A 20020-nucleotide genomic window follows, 5' to 3' on the forward strand; every position below is an offset into this window, starting at 1 on the left:
TGGGATCAAAGTGCTTGAATGCTTGCTCTTTCTTCTGAATGATATAGAACTTACTGGACCAATCAAGCATGTAACAATCTTTCAAGTATGCTGAATAAATCTATTGCCTCACATTTTCTTCACTATTATTGAATCCTTTTGACAGCTGGATTTGTTCCCAGTTTCAAATGTGTATTGACTGCTGAGTGGCCTGTTCAGGAAGTATACCAGTTATATTTGCAGTGGTCTGTTCAGGAAGTGTTCTTTTTTGCAGTTGGTCTAAGAAAGCAAGGTCATCGTTGGCTTTTTTCCCCCTAGAAGGAGCAGACATTTATTTGGTAATAAGCTTATTTTGAGCCATTATAATTTTCTCTTAGCTATTAGTTGGATAATGCTCTTTTCAATGATTTTGAAAAAATTCTTAGCTGGTGGCTCTGAATACTTTTAGGGTAACAATTCAATTTGTTATATTTTAGCTTACCTTTTCTTGTAGAAGAAACATAGAATTAGAAAATTCGTCTGAATCTTACTGAACATTTGCGGGGATGTTTAGTTACATGATTACTGAATATTTGCGGATTTATGTGCAGGGACTTTTGTTTGGGGGGGGGGGGGGGATGGAACTACGTGAAAGCACTGTTGGTACGGTGTTCATTCTTTCAGGTTTAGTAGTTTATTGAGTATCCATCTATAGAAGAAAGAAATGCGTAGTACACCATATGACGTTATGTGTTATCTATATACCTTTATTTAAACAAATATATACCATGTACATATATGTTGTTGTAACAAATGAACCACTGTAAAGTTGAATTGATATTTTTTGTTCAGCATGATTTGTGGACTTATACGATGAGTGGTGTAGGTTTGCGTTTGTTTGTGGGGTGTTGACGTGGCGCGGCCCGGGTGGGGCGGCGCATGGGTGGCCACCTGGAGCTGTCGGCGTCGGAGGTGGTTCGGGCGAGGGGTGGGGAAGTTGCGGCGCCACGGATCGTTGGGGCTCGGCCGAGGTGGCGCGGCACGGGCTACAGCGGCATAGGGTGTCCGCCATCATTTTAGTCTTTCATGAAACTTCTGGTTGGTTTTATCAAAAAGAATTTTAGAGGCCGTACAATGTATATTTCTCGTCATATGTGTTGTTGTATTATAATTAGTGGTTTTGCAATGTAATTGTTGAAAAAAAGTTTATACGGTGAGTATAACGTACTTTGTTTTAAGGTTTTGTGAGAGATTTTTCAAGATACGCAGTATTATCCATGTGAAGCACTAATATTTATATATATATATATTCAAACTTGTGTATAAGATCGTACGAAGATGAGGCAGAATTTATTCGTGGATTTATAGACGCACGAAAAAATGGCTATCGGAGATTTTTTTTTTCTGCCGATACAAAACATTATCTTAGCCACATCACGGAAATGTCTGTACAGTAGAGTTTGTGAGCCTGCGACGCTGCGCTCTCTGTGTCTATGTTAATTTCATAAACTTTGCTTTATGGATTAAATTTCACTTTAACGTCGGTATTTAATTTCACAGTATTATTATCTTATCGTACGATCCGTGTGTTTTTAGTATAAAAGTTTAGCTGTTCCGTAGCAACGCATGGGCACGAACCTAGTTTTAAAAAAAGTTTCTTTAGAGTGTAAAAAAAAAACCTAATTGAGAAAACCACGATTCCCCCTCGTTTCGACATCACACATTTCTGAATTCAGTCTCTGCCAAGGGGGCAAAAGGGTAAAGTTCTCCGACCACCGAGCAAACCCCCAGCACAGCAGGCCCAGTGCCCAGCCTCCGTTCCTCTCCATCCCCTTCCCTCGCCTCGGCTCCCCTCCTCTTGAGATCTCCAAGGGTACGAGCGCATTCGCATCGCTTCGCCTCCGCCGCTCGCGATTTCGGCCACCTCCGCCGCCGCCAGGGGAGATGGCAGGTCTGGGAAAGGCGATGTACGCGGTGGGGTTCTGGATCCGGGAGACCGGCCAGGCCCTCGACCGCCTCGGCTGCCGCCTGCAGGGCAAGTACTTCTTCCACGAGCAGAGTAAGTGACGCCGCTCCTCCGGCACACCCCGTCCTCCTCTAAAAACACCCTCCCGTGTCCATCGATTAGCGGAGCACTGCGGGCGCAGAGGGGATTCGTCTGTCCTGAGCGGCAGAAAGGAGTAAGCGAATGGGGATTGCTGGATATGGTTAGGAGCTGTTAGGGAAATGTTGGGTTTTTGCGTCGGGCACGTAAATCCCCTATCTAGGAAGGATAGGCTGGTTCACTCGAGATTGTCCACAGTCTTGCTCGTGTTAAATGTACAAGAACTGATAAGATTGATAGGTTGAGTAGGTCAACGATACCTGTATGAATTGTAGATCATTCTTTGGTAGCATCTGGTTTTACAAGGTGGTGCGAATTTTGTAGGACTAGAAGTTTCCCAGATGTCAAATTGCTGCGTTGATCATTTCAATGAGGATTAAGTCCACTTTTGGCCCCTCAACTATTGCGTCGGTCTAGTTTTAACCCTCAACTACAAAACTGTAGTACCGGTACCCCAACTGTCAAAACCGTTCACTTTTAGCACCTGGGGGGGGGGGGGGGGGGCAAGGCTGTTTTGACCGAGGTTGAGCCGTTTTGACATGCAACCTCCATCTCAGTGACATGTGGGGCCCACGCGTCATCGACTCAATCCCTCCCTCTCCATCCTCACGGCCACGGCCTCGCGCTCCTGGACCCCGATGAGGAAGGCGGCCGTGGCGCCGACCGCGGCAGCACACACACGGTCCGCGAGCAAGCCGTGGCACCCGGCGCTTGCGCGCCGACCGCGGCACGGACGGTGCCGGCGGAGCCTCCTCCTCCTCCGGCCACGGCCTCGCGCTCCTGGACGCCGACGAGGAAGGCGGCCGCGGCGCCGACCGCGCCAGCACACGTGCGGTCCGCGAGCGAGCCGTGCCACCCGGCGCTCGCGCGCCTCCACGGAGCCTCCTCCTCCGGCCACGGCCTCGTGCTCCTGGATGCCGTCCTGGCCGCGCTCGGTGACTTGCTGGCCACGCCGCGTGCCGCGGCGGCCCTCCACGACGCCGACGCGGCGAAGCAGAGCGTGGCGGACGCGCAGGCCGGCGCCTGACGCGGGGACGGCACGGTGGTCGCCGCGTCGCTGCGCGTGCACAAGCGGACCGAGATGGAGCTGCACCGCCTCGTCGCCGCGATGCGGCACGCCTCGACCTCGAGGCGCGCGGCGCCCCGCTCAGCTGACGCCGCGGACACTGAAGTGGTCGGCGCGGTGGCGGAGGCGGTCGTCTTCTTCGGGTGCGTGGCCTTGTCGCCGAACGTGTCGGCCATGGTACAAACGGCGTCTTCTGCTTCGCACAGGCATGGCCGGTTGCTGGCGAGCCATGGCCGTGAGGATGGAGAGGGTGGGATTGAGTCGATGACGCGTGGGCCCCACATGTCACTGAGATGGAGGTTGCATGTCAAAACCGCTCAACGTCGGTCAAAACAGCCTTGCCCCCGCCTAGGTGCTAAAAGTGAACGGTTTTGACAGTTGGGGTACCGGTACTAGACGGTTTTATAGTTGAGGGTTAAAATTAGACCGACGCAATAGTTGAGGGGCCAAAAGTGGACTTAATCCTTTCAATGATGGTATTAAGTTGAGTATCTATAGTACTATCCCTTGTCTTACCAGACAAGTTTGAAATCGGACAGCAAGTCCTCTCTCTAAAATGTGAATGTAGTACTGTTACTCCCTCTATGTACTGTGGGGTTTTATTGGGTCTTGTGAAAGTCTGCCTGTGTCAGAGAATGTGAATTGACCTGATTGTCTCCATTTAGACCTGTTTCTATTGAAGTAGATGTAGATCTGCTTCAGTGACATCATGAGAATGTTTATTTCATGAGTTGCTGGGACCTTAATCATAGATTTTCAAGAATACTCATCTCAACCTTATACTTTTGGGAATCATTCAAGTGCAATTAAACTTCTTTAGGTTCTGCTTGTTTTCTGTTTTCTCCTTATCTTCTACCTAATCTTGTATGTGCATGTTAGCTTCTTTGCACAGGAAAGTATATTGTTGAACCAGATGATTTTGAGCAGTCAGCCATCCAGCTGGACCCTTGGAACCTCCCTTCATCTATAACTGTTGTAGAACCTCTGATTTGAATCTAGGATGTTAGGGGTGGAGCGATGCACATCCTCACCCCAGTAACCATGGAGCATGGTTGTCTTATTTCCTTCATAGGACATTCATGCACAAAAATTTGAAGTCATGCATTTTACCGCCTTTTTCTAAATGTCATTTTTTGACAAAGATGGCCCAACCGCTGAACCAATGAACTAGGAGACTAGGACGCTTACCAGTTCATGACAATTCTGGCTCTAATAAGTAATAACAAAGTTCAAAAAGGCGTTACTAGGCGCTCGCCTAGGCGCGCTTACGCGCTGGGCGGAGCGGTGCCGCCTCGCCTATGGGGGTAGGCGGAGGGATAGGCGATGTCCCTCCAGATCCAGAGCCGCACTGCATGAGGGAGGGTGCCACGCCGCTAGATCCGTTGTCGCGCGGTCTCCTTTTCCTCCCTCCACCTTTGGTCCTGTCCTCGCCCTTCCCGTGCGACACGGCAGCGATGACCCTGGACGAGAGCTGCTCGAGCGTCCCAAGGAGGCCCGTGGAGGGACATGGCGGCGGGAGCGCCTCCACCTCCACCGCCGAGGAGGAAGAGAGGCTCCAGAGGAGGCGGGAGCATGGCGGAGGCAGCTCATCAGGCGACGGGGAGCGGCTCGAGCACGGCGGTGTGGCTGTGGGAGACGGAGGGAAGGGAAAGGAGAGCCCACGAGAGACAGAGAGAGATGTGCTCAGGAGTCAGGATGGCTTACAAGATAAGGAGAGCACGGCGGTTTTATGATTTCGTCCCTTACTTTTGTAAGAACTCCTAGTAACTTCCTTACTCTAATTCTCTTAACTAATTTCTTACATTCTGCCCCATAGAAGTACTATTTTCTCACAAGAAACTATTAGATATACTTTTATTTGTCATTTCTCCTCTCATAACCTCCTCGCTGGTACTGTAGCAACAATAATTACACACACATGTTAGTGTTTAATTCATAGTTAGTCACTTACATATACATAGTATATAGATTTGTATATAGTTAGTCTCTTGTTTGTTCTTTTACTTAAGGTAATTTAAGGTAATATATATGTATGTGTATAAAAATTAAAACGCCTAGAAAAACGCCTAGGCTCTAGGCTATGGGTCAGCGCCTAGAAACCGCCTAGCGCCTTCTTGAACTTTGAGTAATAACTAGCATTTTTTTTTTGCGCGCGCGTGTGTGTGGGGGGTGGGGGGGGGGGGGGGGGGGGGGGTGAGGGGGGCTTGTTGAGGAAACTGAAAGTGCAAGAACTGTTTCTCATCGCATACTTCTGTCCTCTGCCTATCTTAGAACTAGCTACTCTCATGGGGTGCTTCATGCTGCAGATTTGTGGTGCATTGGGCTGGCTAAGAATCATGTATGCTAAAAATAGTATTGCAAGTATGCTTAACTATATATTGCAATATATAGTTTTAATATATATTGAATGTTGATAACATGGTTACACTATCTATAATGAAATCATGCAGCAAGAACTCTTTGTGGAAAGGGAATCTCATGATTCAATGGGTTTGCAATTGATATATCTGCAGTATGGATATTGATACTCCCACTTGTAAGCATTTAATAATTGTTCTACCATGTGTCTTACATTGTAGAAAATCAGGAAGAATGCTTGCAAGCGTATAATGTGTTATTTATCCTTCTGGTTTTAAAATTTTGCATCCACCAAGTCAATAATTCAGATAAATTTGGTTCCCATGGCCCAACTGGAATACTGGATCATGTGAAGAAAACCCTGTCACCTGCCATATGATGCCTTCTAGTGCTGTCTTTTCTTTTTCTTTTGGTCCATGTTTTCTGATATTTTTTTAAGTCCATGGTCCCTTCCTTCTGCCTTCAGAATTAGAATATATATGCTCTCTTTTGGTTTTGCTTTTATTGCATGATTCTGTCTCCATAAGTAAGACTATCATTATTTGTTTCATTCTACAAGCATCATAAGATTATTATATTGTTGTCATCCGATGCACAAATATTACATAAGCAAACGCTAACATGACTGCCCTTTGGACCATTTCAGTTTCAAGGCATCGCACCATCATGAATATCTTTGACAAAACCCCTCATGTTCATAAAGACGCATTTGTTGCTCCAAGTGCATCCCTTATTGGTGATGTTCAAGTTGGGCCAGGAGCTTCCATTTGGTATGGGTGCGTCTTAAGAGGTTTGTGGTTCCTGTCCTAATGAGCATCATTTTGATTGTTTTACACAAAAAGAAAAGAAGAGCTAATTGGTGGATGGTGGGTACTTCTATAATGTGTGTATCTCCATATTGTACTCATCCACTCATATACAACGTTCCACCCTAGCGAAAAAGCTGTGTCATCGTATATTTCCGGACAACTTTTGCTGACAAAAAATCTGTTATTTTCGATAACTGTGATATTGATGAATATGCAATGTTGATGTTGGATAGTAATTTTTGTTGCATTCAGTGGGATTTGCTTCTAATTCAACAGTTTGGCCATATGCATATGCTCTTTAATCTTGTGTTTTATCTTAATATAATAGGGCTGGTTCAGAGGTGGGCATATGTCAGTAGTTCTGCGGTACACACTACACAGACTCACTGTTCTTGTTTTGTGCAAAAAGAAGAGATTTGAAAACACAACCAATTCGTGGATAAGAGGAAAGAAGACCTTTATGGACTGTTTACTACAGAATACTCCCTCCGTTCAAAATTGTAGGCCACTTTAGCTTTGCCCTAAGTTAAACTTATCTAACGTTGACTAAGTTTATCGAAAAATGCACCACCATCTACAACATCAAATTAGTTTCATTAAAATTTAAAATAGTGCACATATTTGAACTTGTAGATAAGCTAAAGTGTACTATAATTTGGAACAGAGGGAGTAGCTAATTTGCAGAGTAGAGATCTAGAAGTGGACTAATTTGCTATTCACATTTTTTTTCTTATCTTTTATTTTGTATTTTGATCTTCCAAGTTGTTATATGTTGCTATCAACAAGTCTATGACTTCAATTTCAGGGGATGGAAACAACATACAAATTGGATCTGGGACCAATATACAAGACAATTCTCTTGTGCATGTGGCTAAATCTAATCTAAGTGGGAAAGTCTTTCCAACAATCATTGGCAATAACGTCACAGTAGGTAAATGCCTCAAGAAATATGTCTTTCTTTAATCATTGCAGTCTTGTATTGGCACAATTCTTTTGACCAGTCAGGATCTGATTACACCAGAACTGAAGACAGTAAATACCATTTGGCATAACTTGCTCTGTATGGCCGAGCCGGAGCACTTCAAAACAGTTGACCCAGAAAAAAAAATACACAAAAGTTAACATTTCCAACTCTGTTTGGCAGGTCATAGTGCTGTGTTACAAGGATGCACAGTTGAGGATGAGGCTTTTGTTGGCATGGGGGCAACCCTATTAGATGGTGTCGTTGTTGAAAAGCACGGGATGGTAGCTGCTGGAGCCCTCGTACGGCAGAATACTAGGATCCCTTGTGGAGAGGTTGAGCACACTTCCTCCACTGTCCTTTACTTTTGGTTCTTACTTGCGCTGTCTCAAGCACCTTTACTTTTTCGTTTCTTTTTTATTTCACTCGACTGGTTCCACCAAGGCAGGGTTTTCTTGCGATGATGAAACCCAAATAACATGTAGACTGCATCGAGCACTTAATTATTGTTCTTTGGTGTCTAGTACACCATGTGGCATACATATTTACAGTGTCCATGGGTAGAAGTGGAACGAGAATATGCTGCAGAGGCCTTGTTTGGTATCTTATTTCTGCATGCTTTCATGACTATGCTCTGTTGGATTTAGGTATGGGGAGGGAACCCCGCCAAATTTCTGAGGAAGCTCACAGATGACGAGATCGCTTTTATTGCGGAATCAGCTGCCAACTATTCCAGTCTGTCCAAGGCACATGCTGATGAGAATGCCAAGCCTCTTGAAAAGATTGAGTTTGAGAAGGTGTTGCGCAAGAAGTTTGCTCACCAGGATGAGTACGATTCCTCGATTGGCGTCACTCGAGAGGCCCCACCGGAGCTGACATCCCCAAATCCAGCCCAATAAACCTCTGTTTTTGTTTCTGTTTTCTCTTTGGCGCCTTAATCATTTTCTATTGGACAGTGCTGGATCATTGATCGGGGCATTGTTCCATGTCTTTGGTGGTTTATGTTTACTTTTCCTCCCCAATAATCTTGGGTCGAGTGATGTTATAAAGCTGGCCATGCACTTCTTCCAGATTCTGTATTCGGTATGTTTAAGATGTGCTCCCAGACACCCACTCAATTGATAGAAATGCATTGTTTTGACCGGTAACATGCACTGAATTACATATTTCATTACCTCTGAACTGAAGGCTAGTTTGAGCACCATTCATTGGTCACGTCTGTATGCTTTCCGGCATGTATGAATCATCTTTATAAAATTTCTGAAGCACAGATTCCTTTATGAAATGATTGGTACTGGATCGACACTGAATGGAGAATAGATGAATCATCTTCCCTAGTTTATCCCTGCTACTGGATTGACACTGAATGGAGAATAGATGAATCATCTTCCCTAGTTTATCCCTGCTACTGGATTGACACTGAATGGAGAATAGATGTTTCGAATGATTTTGAAGAAACATCACATTTCCCAATCAGCTTATCATTGTTGGATTGAAAGTTTGAAACCCAGTTAGTGCTTATTTGAATATACCTATTCTGCATGTGGATCAGAGTGGTCTCAGGCTGTGAGCATCTCCAACAGCTCCCCCAATGCAAGTATGCAACTCTCCCAACAGCTCCCTCAATACAACTCGATCCTCCCATGACCAGGATTCAGTGACTTTGCCTCATAAAGTCGCGTTGTAACTTTCCATCCGTCTCACCCCTCCATTCAAGATCCAACGACTCTAAAGCGATTAGGGCTGTGTGCTCCTCCTTTTCACCCCTCCATTCATCAGTTATATGTTTAGTTGATTTGCTAATTAGTGCTCTCCAAAAACAATACACAGGTACCTCATCGTGATTGATGATATATGGGATGAAAAATTATGGGAAATTATCAAGACTACCGTTCCTGAGAACAACTCCAGTAGTCGTATAATCACAAGAAGCCGCAAATTAAGCGTGTCTGAAGCATCCTGCTCTTCCATTGATGATCAAATTTATAGGATGAAACCTGTCTGAAGATAAATCTCAGAAGCTGTTCTATAAAAGGATATTTCATCAGGGCGAAGGATGTCCACCCGATTTGGAACAAGTATCCAAGGATATCCTCAAGAAATGTGGCGTGGTACCATTAGCAATTATTTCCATAGCTAGTCTTTTGGCTAGTCATCACAATCATATAAGAGCAAAAGATCAATGGCATATTGTGCTCAATTCTATTGGTCATGGACTTACAGACGGCGGCAACGTGGAGGACATGCAAAGAATACTTTCATTTAGCTATTACGATCTTCCTTCTCATCTGAAGGCTTGTTTAGTGTATCTAAGTATATTTCCAGAAGATTACGAGATTAGAAGAGGTCGATCGATATGGAGGTGGACAGCCGAGGGTTTAATCCAACACAAGAAGGATGAGGATAATTTATTTGAGCTTGGGATGGTTCTCAATACCGGCGAAAACCGGTAAATATCGGTCCTACCGGTCCCCTCCGGTATTGGACGGTTTCGGATGGTTTTGACCGGTATTGGATAATATTTGTAAATTTTGATTAAACTTTGGCCGGTATTTGTGAAATTTCGGCCGAAAATCGTCCTACCGGTATTACCGGCCGTCTCCTATATTTTTGCTTACACCGAAATCCAAAACATGCCTTGGGAACACTTACTTTCAGGATCTAATAAACCGAAGCATGATACAGCCAGTAGGTATCAATGATGAAGGCAAGGCACTAGCTTGCCGTGTGCATGACATGGTGCTAGATCTCATTCGTTCCATATCAAGATGAGAGAACTTCGTTACAATATGGGATGGTACCGGTCAAAGCAAATCCTTGTTAGGTTGCAAGGTTCGCAGGCTATCCATCCAAAGCACCACCAACGCACCTTGTCCAGCTACGAGCCTGCTGCAAGTGAGGTCCTTCACTCTCTTCAATGCTGCTACTGCTATCGACTCGATGCCATCCCTTTCACAATTCCAAGTTCTACGCGTGCTGGATCTAGAAGGTTTCTGACCTTAAGAAGTGCGGCGGACATTCAAAACTGAGGCATGTCGGCAATCTCTCTCAGCTGAGGTACCTAGGGCTGAGACGAACTTACATCCGTGAACTGCCAGTAGAAACCGGCAAGTTACAGTTTCTTCAGACACTGGACGTAAGAGGAGCTCATGGTTTACAAGAACTGCCGCCGACCATCTCCGAGCTGCGAAACCAGATGTGCCTGCATATTGATCGGCACACGAGGCTACCATATGGGTTAAGCAATCTGACCTCCCTCCACGAGCTGACCAGACTGAGGGTTGGCCATGACTCTGCCGACGTTGTAAGAGAGCTCAGCCACCTCACTAGGCTGAGAGTGCTCATGATGAGGTGGGAACAAACAGATTTCGACGAAGCTCTGGTGCAGTCCCTAGGAAACCTGCCCAAGATCCAAAGCATAGATACCCACGTCAACGGTGGGGCGGCGACCTCATGCGGCGCTGGGTGGCTCCAGCCCTCCACCGGGCCTCCGAAGATTCTTGTTGTCCAAGGGGCCGGCCGACCTCCGATCTCTCCGTGCTGCCGGCGTGGGTGAACAGCTCGTCGATTCCCCTTGTCAGCTGCCTAGACGTATGGGTTGGCCAGGTGCGGCGGGACGACCTCCAGGTCCTCGGGTCGCTGCCCGCCCTGCGCAGCCTCTGCCTGCGCGCGACTGGCCGCATTGAGGACCGTGGCGCGGAACGGCTCGCGGTGCGCGCCGGCGCGTTCCCTTGCGCGCGGGCATGCTTGTTCATGCACTTCGTGACGGCACCATCCATGGTCCCGTGAGGCGCTATGCCGATGGTGCAGCGGCTCCAGTTCAGCGTCCGAGCCTGGGATGTCGACGGTGGTGGCGTGCTTGGCTGGGACGACTTGCGCATGGGTCACCTCCCTTCGCCGGAGGAGGTCTATGTCGAGCTTTGGTACAGGAAGAAGGACGGTGATGAGGTGGAGCAGGTGGACGGCCACCCCAACCGCCCCACCCTTCGTGTCAAAAGGAGGATCAGTAGCGCGCACATCTACTAGTACCAGTGTACCACGGCCCTAGCTTGTTCTTCGTTGTTACAGACTTACAGTCATGCCGTCCAGAACATGCTTTGGAAACTTTCCACAATAAAAACATAATACACAATTAACACAAATGCATAGCATGAATGCATTCAGGATTAATGTTCATTACATTCATCCTGGCTGCATCTCATATGTTTGTAGTTAAAACAAATTTAGACATAGATAAGAATGGTTTGTAATTTTTTTAGATTTTTAGATATTTTTTCTCATTTTACTAGAGTTAAATCTATTTGGACAAGCCTTTGGACTAGATTCCTCATAGTGTATTATGTTTGGACAAGCCTTTGGACAAAGATTCCTCGTATGCAAAATTCCTCATAGTACGGAGCACCCTCACCAAGCAAGGACAAGCCTTTGGACAAGAGCAGCATGGCACCCTGTGACAGGCCAAGCAGGGCAGCAACCATGGAAGCGAACTCGGCGGTGCCGATGGACGTTTCAAGCTCTCCCTACCGGATACAGGAGGCAAAGCCCCAAAAACACTCGGCAAAGCGTTTGTCGAGTGTTACACTCGGCAAACGACACTCGACAAAGGTTTTATCGGCAAAGAGCTGTTTGCCGAGTGTCAAACATCGGGCACTCGGCAAAGACTATGCCGAGTCCCCAAAAAACACTCGGCAAATATTTTTCGGAAAAAAAAAACAAGTCGCCGGCCACCACCACCACCACAGCCGCCGGCCACCACCACCACCACGCCGCCACCACCACCACCACCACGCCCCGCCGCCGGCCACCAAAACGCCGCCCGCCGGCGCGCTCCTCCCTGCTAGATCCGCCATCGGAGGGCACCTCCCCACCGGATCTGCCGCCTCCACACTGCTGCTCCCCGCCGGATCCGCCCGCCTCCCCGCTGCTGCTCCCCGCCGGATCTGCCCGCCGCCGCCATGGATCTGATCACCGACGAGGGAGAGAGTGAGGGAGATGAAGAGAGGAAAAGAGAGGGAGATGGGGAGAGCCGACCTACCTCGGATCCACGCTGGCCGCCGCAACCCCATCGTCGCCGGATCCAAGCCCCAGCAGTGGGATCCGACGCATGCCGCCGTCGCGAGGCACACCCGTCGTGGATCCGCCGCCGTGGAGCTCCCCTTGGCCCTCCTTGCCGGATCCAATGACAGCCGCCGTCGCGAGGACCACCCGCCGCGGATCCGTCGGCCTGGAGCTCGCCTTGGCCCTCCAAGCCGGCGGGGGAAGAAGGGAGGGGAGGGGCGCCCACCGGGGAAGAAGAAGGGGGAGGGGAGGGCGCGGGCGGGCGGATCTGGGGAGGGAGGAGGAGAGAGGACGCGGGCGCGGCGGCGCTAGAGATCCACCGGGAGGGAGGAAGAGAGGGAGGGGGTGGGCGGATCTAGGGAGGGAGGAGGAGAGAGAGGGTGCGGAGGAGGAGAGAGAGGGGCGGGCCGATCTGGGGAGGGAGGAGGAGAGAGAGGGCGCGGACAGATCCGGTTAATTAAGTAGGTTTTTTTTCTTTGTCGAGTATCCTAGATCTGGGCAATCGGCAAAGTGTTTTTTTCATTTTTTTTCTTATCCTTCTTTCCCAGAAAAAATGTTTTATTTCTTTGCCGAGTGCAAAAAATAAAACACTCGGCAAACCCCCTCTTTGCCGAGTGTTTTTTTTGACACTCGGTAAACCTACTCTTTGCCGAGTATTTTTTTTTCGAGTGTTTTTAGCGCAGTACTCGACAAAGAACTTGTTCGTCGAGTGTCCGAGGGAATACATTCGACAAGCTTAAAAATACTCGGCAAATTTGACGTTTCCGTAGTGTCTACGCCCGTCCACAACAGAGTTGTCATGTTGCCGAACAAGTGAACTTCGTTCACGTGGTACCAAGGTGACAGGAAAAAAGGTCTTCAAGTCTCTGAACTGCAAAGTGTTCACGTAAATGCGTCAGAACCTCTACAGTATGTCAGTATAAAAGACTATGTAATAAAGGCTAAAAACATGGGAAGTATTCCAAGGCAAGTTTATGCCCAACGTCGTCGAAGTCTACACAATGGTCAAGTACTTCAAGGCAAGTTTACTCAACAAAAGATGATCACTATAGGTTCTTAAACTTTTTCTCACATCTCATCTAGGTCCATATCACCAGATGATCACTTTGATATTCCACGGACCCAAAGAAAATGCATGAAAAGTTTAAAGACCCAACAAAGGGAAGATGAACTTGAATTCACATAGTCCTATTAAAAGATGGAAGTACCTAGTTCCAGTAACCATCCCATTCGATTTACACCAATTGCAATGGGACTATTAACAGCAAATCAGTATCGTGCACTACCGGAATCCTCAAATTTACCGAGTGTTTTTATATTTGCCGAGTGTATTTCCTCGGACACTCGGCAAACAAGCTTTTTGCCACCCCCAACTGCCCCACCCTTCGTGTCAAAAGGAGGATCAGTAGCGCGCACATCTACTAGTACCAGTGTACCACGGCCCTAGCTTGTTCTTCGTTGTTACAGACTTACAGTCATGCCGTCCAGAACATGTTTTGGAAACTTTCCACGATAAAAACATAATACACAATTAACACAAATGATAGCATGAATGCATTCAGTATTAATGTTCATTACATTCATCCTGGCTGCATCTCATATGTTTGTAGTTAAAACAAATTTAGACATTGATAAGAACGGTTTGTAATTTTTTTTATATTTTAGATATTTTTTTCTCATTTTACTAGAGTTAAATCTATTTTTTAATCTCCTAGAAATACTTTTACGAGCCCTAAATATTTTTCTTGGATTCTTCATACCCCAATCTATTTCTATATATTTTTTCAAAATTTTTAGAAGGTTAGGGACATTTTCTGTAGTATTAAAACCTTTTCAAGTATTTAATGTATTTTTCACCAAAAAAGAAAAAAAAACCTTTGAACGAGCGCGAAGAGGTAATTTGTACTGTTTTAAGAGTTTAGGGGTAAAATTTCTTATTTTAGAGTTTGAGAAGAAAATTCAAACTATGATAATAATTCAGGATGGTAAAATAGAATAACTGAAAGAAACCATTAGGTGGAGTATGAAGAACGGAAATGCTCCACCGCGGGCGCTCGCTCCGTGCCCGGACGATGGACGCTACGTGACCTCACGTGGTCCACGTATTTTATCACCATACAATATACTCCCATCAGGTGGCTAGACTTATCATCTCCGGTTTTATCTCCTTGCTCTCTCCATTCAAATCAACAAGGAGAGGAACATGTGCTTGCCAGCCAGGGGGTGCTCGCCAACTGCTAGCCTGCTTATGCTTGAAAGCATCTAGGCCCCCAGTTGGGTTTCAGGGATTAATGACGACACGAGATTACTATGACTAACGTGTGTTTTGTAGATGTAATTTGAGTTATGTCATGGTAATGAAAATTGATTGGGCAATCATGGTTGTCATGCCCCTGTCGATGGAAATCATTTCGGTTTTCAAAGAATGGACGACAAGGTTAAGGACGGACTAGTTCTAAGTGTTGTTTGGTGTTGGAGGGACACTTAAAGTAGTTTAGGACTTTGGCCGTACTATTAAGGGGATATGGACTAGTAGCTTAACCTAGGTGAGTCTAATAGATTAGGTGTGGTGCACACTTGTCAAATTTAACACTAGGTAGCTCAGGAATAGCCCTAAGATCGATAGAAGTCAACTTTATTCACAAAGAATTTCGAATTAGAAGTAAATGGAGAGTCAAATGACTGATCGGACGCTGGTCTGGTTGTGACAAGACGCAGCTTGGAGAGTCCGGTTAGTTCATTTGATCGGTAGCAGCAGTCAGAGTGCGACCGGATGCTGGATACCAGTGCTCACCAGATGCAACGCTAGCCGTATCTGTAGCAGCGTGGACAGGCTGTTGAACACGGACCAGACGCTGAACAGAGAAATGATCGGACTCTGGGTGCCAGTGTCCTGTCAACATCAGTAAGGTTCCAAAGAGGGTTTTTGATGACTGGATGCATCCGGTGGGTGCTGATCGTACGCAGGCCAGAGTCCGATCAGAGCAAATGGCTCTTTCTGACATGCTGACACATTACACTGATCGGTGGGTCCGGTCACCTTGATCGGAGTGTCCGGTTGTCTTGATACTTGCTGAGTTGGACCTCAACTATTATGTTTTGAATGGGGGGTATAAATACATATCCCACTCATCCATTTGAGGTCTCTTGCCCATTTGTTCAGCTGAGAAACACCTTTAGAGTGCAAGGTAGAGCAAGAGCCTAGTGGGGTGATTGAGATTTGATAATCCAAGATTAAGGATCTCATTAGTGCATAGGGAGTAGCAAGTGTGCATCCACCTTACTCATTAGGCTTGTCTTGGTCAAGTGAGAGTTTCTACTTATTACTCTTGGTGATCGCCATCACCTAGATGGATCAGTGGTGATGGGAGCTTGGTGATCATTCGGCGGAGCTTATAGATGACCCAAGTCATTTTATGAGCAGTTGTGGGCGATTCACCGTGATGGAGTATCAAAGAATCAACCCGTAGAGAGCATTTGATCCTTACATGGATCAAGGGGGAGCTACACCCCGCGGGTGCTCCAACAAGGACTAGTGGGGATTGGCGACTCTCTGATACCTCGGGAAAACATCGCCGTGTTCTTTCCCCTCTCTTTACTGATCATTTATATTTGAGCAATTCATTTCATATCTTTACATTCCTAGAATTGCCATGCTAGAGTAGGATTGGAACCTAGGGTGTAAAACTTTTGCATGGAAGAACAATAGAAACACATTCTAGGCACAAGGGTTGAAATGGGCTAAGTGTAGGGCTTACTTATTGCAAAAATTTAGAATTATCCCAATTCACCCAGCCTGTTGGGCATCTTGATCTTTTCAATTGGTATTAGAGCCTCGTGCTCCTTAAATTAGGCTTAACCGCCTAGAGCAAGATGTCCCACAGGGATGAACCCCCTCCTATCTTTGAGGGAGATGATTTTTCTTATTAGAAAATTCACATGGAGGCATACCTAGAGGCTTTAGATGTTGGAGTTTTTAGAGCCACCTCTCAAGGCTTTCCAAAACCTAATGATCCCACCAACCTTCAAGGCAATGAGGTTAACTACGAGAAGTGGAATGCAAAGGCTAGAAACACCCTCTTTAGTGGCCTTTACAAGGATGTTTTTAACCATGTGCAGAACCATAAAGACGCTCATGCAATATGGTCGGATATTTGTGCGCTCCATGAGGGAACCAAGAGTGAGCGTGAGGAACGCTATCACCTTGTGATGAAAAAGCTTAATTTATTTGAGATGCTTCCTAGAGAAAGTGCCAATGAAATGTATTCATGCTTGAATATTCTTGTAGAGGAAGTCAATGGGCTTGGACTCACACAAATGCAACCCTCCGATGTTGTGAGAAAGATCTTGAGTGTCCTCTCCATTGACAAATATGGGCATATTGTGACGGTGCTTCATCAAGGTGATTTTTCCACCTCTACACCAACTCAAATATTGGAGAAGATCAATGCACATGAGATGTACATGCACATCACTCCACAAGATGGCTCTTCTTCCACCAAGAAGAAAGATTTGGCATTCAAGGCTAGCCAAGAGAAGAGGGGCAAAGCAAGAGTTGATCATGATAGCTCAAGTGATCATGAGATTGATGATGCAAGTCTTACTCTCATGGTGAGAAGAACCACCAAGATGCTCAAGAAGCTAAACAAGAATGGTGTCAAGTTTGATGGCAAGAAGAAGAAATTCTTCACTAGTAATAGAAGGAAGCCCATCTCCAAAATGGATTGCTATAATTATGGAGAACTTGGTCAGCTAGCTCATCAATGCTCCAAATCCAAGAAAGACCAGTATAGGAAGAAGTACAAGGGCAAGAAAGATGACTCAAGTGATGAAAATGATGATGAAAAGAAGAAGAACAAGCAATACAAGAAGAAGGATGGCGAGAAGAAGGAATTTCACAAGAATAAGAAGAATGGCAAGGCATACATTGTTGGTGATTGGCTCACGGACATTGAATCATCAAGCGGCTCATCTAATGATGAAAGTAAGAATGAGAAGGAGAAGGTGGCCGCTCTTGTGATTGATTCTTCACTATCTTTACCGACACCGCCGCCATCATCCTCTACACACCTATGCCTTATGGCCAAGGGTGAACGAAAGGTACAAAATGATGATGATAGTAGTGGTGATGATAATGCAAGCAATGATGAAAGTGGTAGTGATAGTGATGAAGAATTTGATTCACCTTCTTATGATGATCTTATCAAGTTGCTAAACCCATACACTATCATTAGAAAGACAAGAGCTAAAAATGAAAAGCTAGTACTTGAGAAAGACTCACTCTTAGCAAAGTATGACATAGCCAAAAAAGCTAGTGTTGAGCTTAGAGAAGAAAGTAAAATTGTGTCATCCAAACTCAAGGAGCTCAAATCCTCTAAAAAGGAGCTTACAAAAAAACATGATAAACTTGAGGGGATACGTAATGAGCTCACCACTAGTTACAATTTGCTAAAAGAAGAGTACACCAATCTCAAGATTAATCATGACAATCTTGTTCTTTCTCATGAGTTATTATTCAAAGAGCCACATAAAGCTACTAACAATGTTGTTAAGATTGATATAGCTACATCATGTGATGACTTAATTGTTGAGAGCATTGAGCAAGGTTCTAGTAACAAAGGCAAGAAAGTGGTTGAGTCCGACAACTATAATGATTATGTCAAGCTCAAGAATGAGAATGAAAAGCTCAAGAAAGATCTTTAAAAGCTATCAACCACCAACACAATTGTGATAGAGAATCTTGATAATGATTATGATATAGCTCTTGAGAATGAGATGCTTAAAAAAGAAAACAAGAGACTCAAGATGGAGAAAAATCATGATGAACTTAGAGAAGAAAACAAGAAGCCCAAGTTGGAGAAAGAACATCTCAAGACAAGTTTGAGCAAGTTCACAAGAGGCCAATATCTTCAAAGTGAGCTACTCATGAACACCGTGATGAAGATGGATAGAAGTGGTATTGGATACTTGGCAAATCAAGAGAAGAAAGCTCAAGCTCAACATCAACAATAATACAAGTCAAAGCCTAAGCTGAAGAGATGTTTTGAGTGTGGACAAGAAGGTCACTTTGCTCATGAGTGTCAAACTCCACCACCATAACCCTTGCCCAAGCATGCTAGACCCTTTGCCTTCAATGCTCACTACATGCTTAGAAAGGATTCTAGTGGAAAAATGAAAGTCATGGTCTTAGGTCCACCCAAAAAGAATAGGCCTAAGCAAATTTGGGTTGCAAAGTCACTAGCTGGAAAGTAAAGGGCCCTCATCAAGTATGGGTCCCTAAACAACAAGCTTGATCTCTTATGTGTAGGTGAACTACAAGACCGGTGGAAGTCATTGGGTTATTGATAGTGGTTGCACTCAATATATGACTGGTGATCCTCGTATGTTCACCTCACTAAATGAAGAAGTAGATGGTCAAAAAAGGATTGCATTTGGTGATAATTCAAAGGGCAAAGTTCAAGGATTGGGCAAAGTTGCAATATCAAATGATCATTCAAATATCAAACATGCTATATGTTGCTTCATTGAGTTTCAACTTGCTATCCATTGATCAATTGTGTGATCTTGGCTTTCAATGTTTGTTTACTGAGAAGGAAGTGGTTGTGTCAAAGAAAGATGATGATCAAATTATATTTAAGGGTTTTAGATACAACAACCTATATCGAGTGGATTTCACCTCTGAAGATACAAACTTGAAGACATGCTTATTCACCAAAACATCACTTGGGTGGCTATGGCATGGAAGACTTGCACATGTTGGGATGAGCTCACTTAAGAAGCTAATGAAGAATGAATTGGTGAGAGGTTTCAAGGATGTGAAATTTGAGAAAGACAAGCTTTGTATTGCATGCCAAGCCAGCAAACAAGTTGCAAACACTCATCCAACAAAAGCTTACATGTCAACAACAAGAGTGCTAGAGCTTCTTCACATGGATCTATTTGGATCAAAAACTTACAAGAGTTTGGAAGAAAATCTTTATTGTCTTATGATAGTTGATAACTACTCTAGATATACTTGAGTGTTCTTCCTTCATGACAAGACCGAAGTGGCCACCGCATATTTCAAGAAGTTTGCCAAGAGAGCACAAAATGAATTTGAAGTGAAGCTCAAGAAGATAAGAAGTGATAATGGAAAAGAATTTGACAACACAAACATTGAAACATATTGTGATGAAGTAGGGATCAAGCATGAGGTCTCCGCAACATATACTCCTCAACAAAATGGTGTAGTGAAGAGAAAGAACCGGATACTCACCACCCTTGCAAGAACAATGCTTGATGAGTACAAAACACCCAAAGCTCTATGGGCGGAAGCTATCAACACCGTATGTTATGCATCCAATCGCCTATTTCTTCAAAAGTTTCTTGGCAAGACCCCTTATGAGTTGCTCAATGGGAAGAAGCCGGACATATCATTCTTCTAGGTATTTGGTTGCAAATGCTATGTCTATAAGAAGCAGCAACAGCTAGGGAAGTTCTAAGGATGTTGTGATATTGGTTTTCTTATTGGTTACTCATCAAAGTCCAAAGCATATCGAGTATTTAATCATGCCACCGGCTTGGTTGAAGAAACATATGATGTGGAATTTGATGAATCTAATGGCTCCTAAGGAGCACATGAAAATCTTGAGGATATAGGTGATGAACCATTGAGGAAGGCCATGAAGAACATTCTGGTTGGAGACATCAAGCCCAAAGATGATGAA

At 45.1% G+C, this 20020-nt stretch overlaps 1 protein-coding gene and 1 pseudogene across 3 annotated transcripts; both read left to right on the plus strand.

Moving 5' to 3' along the window:
* The first annotated feature begins 1736 nt into the window (after nucleotides 1-1736).
* Nucleotides 1737-8404, plus strand: LOC136455956 (gamma carbonic anhydrase 1, mitochondrial-like). Of its 3 annotated transcripts, none has more exons than XM_066455692.1 (6): nucleotides 1919-2017; nucleotides 5579-5664; nucleotides 6133-6276; nucleotides 7101-7226; nucleotides 7440-7591; nucleotides 7904-8404. In XM_066455692.1, exons 2-6 carry the CDS (start codon nucleotides 5643-5645, stop codon nucleotides 8153-8155), a joined length of 696 nt encoding a protein of 231 aa, XP_066311789.1. In that variant the 5' UTR covers nucleotides 1919-2017; nucleotides 5579-5642; the 3' UTR covers nucleotides 8156-8404. The 3 variants fall into 3 exon arrangements, with proteins under 3 accessions (XP_066311788.1, XP_066311789.1, XP_066311790.1); XM_066455693.1 differs by lacking the exon at nucleotides 1919-2017 and adding an exon at nucleotides 5362-5489; XM_066455691.1 differs by lacking the exon at nucleotides 5579-5664 and having other exon boundaries at nucleotides 1737-2017.
* Nucleotides 8313-11045, plus strand: LOC136460512 (disease resistance protein RGA5-like; annotated as a pseudogene).
* Nucleotides 11046-20020: the final 8975 nt, after the last annotated feature.

The sequence above is a fragment of the Miscanthus floridulus genome, chromosome 6 (genome assembly GCF_019320115.1).
Source record: "Miscanthus floridulus cultivar M001 chromosome 6, ASM1932011v1, whole genome shotgun sequence".
In the NCBI taxonomy this organism is placed as follows: Eukaryota; Viridiplantae; Streptophyta; class Magnoliopsida; order Poales; family Poaceae; genus Miscanthus; species Miscanthus floridulus.

Excerpts from the sequence above, each read along its gene's own strand:
- LOC136455956 (XM_066455691.1), top strand. The coding sequence starts at position 1,903 with ATGGCAGGTCTGGGAAAGGCGATGTACGCGGTGGGGTTCTGGATCCGG. Across the intron at positions 6,277-7,100 it reads GTATGGGTGCGTCTTAAGAG|GGGATGGAAACAACATACAA; the intron begins GTTTGTGGTTCC and ends CTTCAATTTCAG. Across the intron at positions 7,227-7,439 it reads TGGCAATAACGTCACAGTAG|GTCATAGTGCTGTGTTACAA; the intron begins GTAAATGCCTCA and ends TCTGTTTGGCAG.